At 51.2% G+C, this 6,048-nt stretch overlaps 1 protein-coding gene across 1 annotated transcript in view; it reads left to right on the forward strand.

The window, feature by feature from the left end:
* plxnd1 (plexin D1) overlaps positions 1 to 6,048 on the forward strand; it is a 51,176-nt gene that overhangs the window by 32,697 nt on the left and 12,431 nt on the right. Inside the window, 2 exon segments of the mRNA XM_084479842.1 lie at positions 1,543 to 1,688; positions 5,419 to 5,524. Coding sequence (XP_084335968.1) covers positions 1,543 to 1,688; positions 5,419 to 5,524 — 252 coding nt within the window.

Here is a 6,048-nt window from a genome sequence, read left to right on the forward strand (position 1 = left end):
GGCCAGCTAAGCCTTCATAACCCCGACGCTCAGTAGGACTTAATGTTTTTTCTTTCCCGCTACCTAATTCTTAAACCGCTACCTAAGGGTAGACCTTGAGGATAAACGCTAAGCCCGCCGTCCGTCTTCAACAGTTTGCCTTCACGTGATACTAAAAGTGACTCACACACACACACACACACACACACACTCCCACACTCCCACACTCCCTCATTGTGTGAGACACTTCTCACCCGGGAGTGTGTTTATTTATCTTGGCCGTCGATCTGGCCGCGAATAAAGCACCAGTATCCATATCAACCAACTAATATCGTCCTCTCACACGCACCCAGCATGAGACGTGTTTTTTTTATTCATAAGATCGTCTGTGTGTGTGTGTGTGTGTGTGTGTGTGTGTGTGTGTGAGTGGGTGTTTGTGTGTTGGACGCAGAGCGAGTACAGACCGGATCCCAGGCTAAAAGCATGCAGAGGTCACAGTGACTATATCTCTGCCAAGTGTCGTTCAGAGGGGAACGGCGAGCAGTCCGGAGGTTCCCTGGACCCCTCACACACACACACACACACACACACACACACACACACACACAAACAGGCCTCTATCTCAACCCCAGAGGAGGGGGTGCGTGATGGTAGATCGCCGATAGGCCTGGGAGCCAGAGATTGGTTATCTGTAAAGCAGCGTTTCTTGTTGGTGAATCAGGGGCCGTAATGGTCCCCCTCTTTCTTCCTTCTCTCTGCTTTCTATGGAAAAATGAAATGTAGCGAGAGCTCCGATGGAGCATGCAGCTCCCACTTGTGAACCCTGGGCGACGCGGAAAGCGGAGGAATTTCTCAAAGTAGTAACATGCAAACAGATAACGGGAATAGCAGTGTGCATTAATTCCCCTGATTCGAGTGTCGCTCTCTGCCTAGCTTTGTCCCCACTCACAATCCTCTCAACACTCCATTTCCTAAATTGGCCTCCCCCACTCATCCACTCCTATGCATTCCTCTTCACCTCTCTCCTCCACCTTCCTCTCTCCATCACTCCCTCTCCGTCCTACTCTCTCTCCCTCTCTGTCACTGTCTAGCGCTCTCTCTCGCTCGCTCTCTCTCTCTCCCCCTCCCTCTCCCCCCCCTCTCTCTCTCTCTCCCTCTCTATATTTCATCACACGTATCATGTGGGCTATGATAAGGAGCTCTTAGGCCCACTCTTCATTTGCATACGCTATATGGGGCTTGAAGAGTCAAGTGACTGACAGGCCAAGACAGTAAACAATCTAGTTTGCGTGTGTGTGTGTGTGTGTGTGTGTGTGAGTGTGTGTGTGTGTGTGTGTGTGTGTGTGTGTGTGTGTGTGCATATGGCCGTGTCACGGTGTTCTTCATTAATACCATGTGAGTCGGCTACTCAAGAATCAATGGAGTGGAATACTTGTCTCTGATTCTATCTGATGTCTCGTTGTCTCTTCTTACCCTATATCCCTCTCTCTCTCTCTCTCTCTCTCTCTCTCTCGCTCTCGCTCTCTCTCTCTCCCTCTCTCTCCCTCTCTCCCTCCTCCACAGATCTCCCCCCTGAGTGGGCCGGTGGAGGGAGGCACCCTGGTGACGGTGCAGGGCAGGAACCTGGGCAAGAGGGTGTCGGCGGTGGAGGTGTCCATCGGAGACGTGCCCTGTGCTCTGCTGCCCGACCGCTACTCAGTGTCCGTGGAGTGAGTAGCACCGCTACCGCAGCTAGCACACGACAGAGCCGCGTTCAAAAGTAGCACGGCTACGGCAGCTAGCACTGGACAGAGCCGCCTTCCATCAGCGCATGGCAACTGCAGTGCGAACAAAAAAACTTTTATCACCAAGATTAAAATAAATAAAGCCAAAAAAGACAATTAAAAATCAAGCGATTAATACTTTAATATCCGAAAACACCTATTTATTTATGCAGTACACAGTGGGAAGGAAATGAGGGATGGGAGAAATCAATACGTTCCTTATTTTATTCAAGGCTTGTTTGCACAACCCCCACATCGCCTTCTGTTAAATGGGCCAATATATTTATCTCATTATCTGTATTTGTTCCAGTTCACGCAATCCTGAGCAGACTGTCGCTGAAGTCGACTAAAGTACAGTTCTCATGAATTTCTCTCGCTAATTTTCACAAATATTATTATGCGGCTCACGCCGTTTTAAACGCTTCCCTTCCCGCTCCTCTGCGACTCGGGGACCCGTAACACTGTCACCATGGCGACAGCGGGACCCGAGATTGACACCTGCACACAAAGCACGGAGCGAGCCAGCAATTCTGGAATCACATTCAAAACTTCCACTCCCAATTTCCGAACTGTCCGCTGAATGGAACTGTTTATCTGGTCCCGCTCCACTGAAGCTAATCACTGTATTAGAATTTCAGAGCGGTCGTTGGGTGACCTGCCGGTCCTACCTGTCACTATAACTCGCTGACACATTCCCCCCTGAAAACATGAAAAAGAAAAACAGCAGAATCACGTTTCACTTTTTTTGGGCTGATCTCATCCAGATCCCCATTGCTCATTGGTTACCTGTGGCGGGATGTTTTGACAGCAAACCTATATCCTCCTCTCTGAAGGTGCCGCTGACGAATCATAACATGTCAGTGTTTCTGACGGCAGCCAGAGACGAAGACAAACACACAGGCTGGCCGGCACACGTTTGAAAGTGACCTCATGGGCTAGTCAGCTGCGGCAGGTGTCTGACGGCGGAGCGCAGGGGCCGAGAGATCACAGCTGTGTGCCAGAAGGAAATGTGCACGGCTGGAGGCTCGGTGCCCCAGCAGCAACATGTCAACATATTAATTAATGGCATGTTGGGTCGAGAGGCACCCTCCATTTACTAGGGAGGACCTCTCTTGATGTTTGGTCGCCCTCCCACCGTTCCTCCTCCTCCTCCTCCTCTTCCTACTCCTCCTCCTCCTCCTCTTCCTAATCCTCCTCCTCTTCCTACTCCTCCTTCTCCTCCTCCTCCTCTTTCTTCTCCTCCTCTTCCTCCTCCTTCTCCTCATCCTCCTCCTCCTCCTCCTGGCTCATGCAGCTTCGAAAAATCTGAAGATGTGTTAGTAAAAGACACATACAGGCACACACACACAGACTACACACACACACACACACACACACACACACACACATATCACCTAGGCAGATTGCAGTAAGAGACGGGAGGAGAGACAGGGATAGAGTGGGAGGCAGATGGACATGAAGAGGGTAAGAGAGAGAGACAGGGAGCTATAGATAAGAGGTACTTCATTAGTCCCAGACGGAATTAGGGAGAATTAAAGAGAAAGAAAGATACAGAGAGTGACAGGGGAAGATAGAGATAAAGGGAAACAGACAGTGAGGGAGCGAGGGAGATAGAGAGGGAGAGAGAGAGGGGGAGAGAGAGAGAAAAAAGAGTGAGGGAGAGGGTAGAGAGATAGATTTTAGCTAAACAACCTTGAACAATATATTACTATTATTATCCTGTGAATAATTAATTTCATCATTAAGTAAAGAGAGCATAGAACCGTGAACATCCAAGTAGATCCAGATCCCTCGATTCTGGTAAAATCTCTCAAAAGTTGCAACTCAGTCTTTTGTTTCACCTACTGCTATTTATAGAAAGAAAGGGAGTGGGAGAGAGAGAGCAATGGAGCGAGTGAGCAAGAGAGAGAGAGACACACACACGCAGTGACAGAGAGAGAATAAAAGGCACCAAGAGAGAAAGCGAGAGAGAGAGAAAGAGAAAGAGAGAGAGAGAGAGAGAGAAATATCAAGTGACAGCAGAACGTGGAGAGAGAAAGAGCAGGAGGGAGGGCGAGCTGAATGTTTATTACCCTCCTCATCTCCTCCAGGGGGAAATAACCAATGTCTCTTACTCGCCCAAATATCACCCTGCGCAGCCCCTCCGCCCAGCCAGTGGGCGGAGGCAGCGGCCGGGGAGCCAGGCAGAGTACTGGGAATACTGGGAATACTGGGGGTCCGGCCTGTCCTCTACCCCCGGCTCACAGCGAATCACCGTCATGCCCCACACACACACACACACACACACACACACATACACACACACACATTAACAGATATACACACACACACACACACACACACACACACACACACACATATACAGATATACACACACGCACACACACACACACACACACACACACACACACACACATACACACACACACACACACACACACACACATTAACAGATACACACACACACACACACACATATACAGATATACACACACACACACACGCACACACACACACACACACACATATACACACACACACACACACATATACACATATACGCACACGCACATGCCCACACACACATACGCACAAACCTTGCTTAGGGCTTGTAGACGAACAAAAAGACAACCTTTCAGGGGGCTGAACTCAGCCTGAACCTGTCTGCTGAAGCTGCTGTGTCAGTTCCCCTGCCACCGAGCGGTGTATGTGGCGTGCTGCAGTGTCGTTGCCGTGATCCTCGGGTATTCAAATCTCACCTACCAGGATGGATGTGGGTTCATTTAATTGCTCGGGTTTGTACGAAAATGAAAATGTGTACTTCCGGAGATTCGGTTGGATCCCTCGTACACTGTAAAACTCGATACACCCGATCCACCGTGACAACCTCCAAACAGGCACTCACCCACTCGCAGTCTGACAGGCTGAGACGCGGCGGAGCCTCCGAGCGCGTCTCAGCCTCCGAGGAGTCCCGCTCTCCGCCTCCCCCTGCCCGGTCTCCGGGGGCGACAGACGTCTATGCATCCTCTTCCCCAACATGTGTGAAGCTTTAAACTCTCATTAGGAGCATGAGGCCTCTGTCAATCATTAGCTGCGTCCGTATACCGGGGGACTATTTATAATCATCTTTGTGCAACGGGGCACCTGACTAAATAAGCCCACGGCCTGTGTGTCAAGCTGGAGGGGGAGGTGGGTGGGGGGGGGGGGCATTCCTCCCACTTGTTCGAGGTTGTGTTTCCCTTCACACGTTTATATTCGATGTCGTGGGCTACGAAGAAGAAGCCTTGTGTTTCCGAGTGTCATCACAAAGGCTCACACTGCCACTCTCCGCTGCTCCTCGTGACGGAGCCTCACAGTACTGCACATCTCGTCTGGTCTGGATCACTTTGAAGCGTGAAGCCCGCTACAGTCGTACGGCCCTTCCCAGGGAGACGCCGCCATGTGTCTCTGGAATGCTCTGTAATTAATAGCTTTAATGCGTACACAAACAGCTCTGAGTCAATGCTTTCCCCCCCCCCCCCCCCCCTTGATCCTATTGTTTGTCAGTGTGAGGCTGTTTTCCCTTTTGTGCGCCACTCGTGTGCCGTTAACTGCTGTTGTTGTCGTCGCCGCTGTCAGTGTGGCGAACACGGGGGTCCGTCGTAATGTCCTGTGTGTGTTTCTTCTCCTTCCCCAGGCTGGTGTGTGTCGCCGGGGGCTCTGGCAGCGACATGGTGGACACCGTCAAAGTGTCCGTGCTCTCCAACGAAGTGGGCGAGTCCAAGGACCTCTTCTCATACTTGGTATGTTATATCCACCCACCCCCCCCCCCCCCCCCCGCCCCACAACCCCAACCAGATTTTCTTCTACTTCACCGGATCGTTCCGCCCCTCCCTCGCTCTATGTCCTCTCCCGACTCTCTCCCTCTCTTCCCCTTCCAATGTTCCCTCTGCTCTCCTCCTCCGTCCCGATCCGTCTTCCGCGCTCATCGCTGGGAAAAACCTTCTCTCTCTCGGCTGTGTGACATGCCGGCTGAGTGCTAACAGATGTGTTTTATGATACTGAATAATGGCAGCGCGTGGAAATCTTCAAACGCCGGTCCGGCACCGCAAAAACCCGAGTACCGATGTTGTTCTGGAAACCACCGCCAGAGAAAGCAAACACGGGGCTGGTGTGTTAAAAAAAAGAGAAAAGAGAAGAGAAAAAGAGAAAGAACAGGGCTCGTCTGAATCCATTTGGTGATAGAGGGAAGCGGGGCGCGTTGTGCTAATTGACCCGGGCCCACACAGAGTCCCCTCGGACCAAGACGGCCACTAAGGCGGCCAGT

Source organism: Micromesistius poutassou (assembly GCF_964030765.1).
Source record: "Micromesistius poutassou genome assembly, chromosome: 15".
In the NCBI taxonomy this organism is placed as follows: Eukaryota; Metazoa; Chordata; class Actinopteri; order Gadiformes; family Gadidae; genus Micromesistius; species Micromesistius poutassou.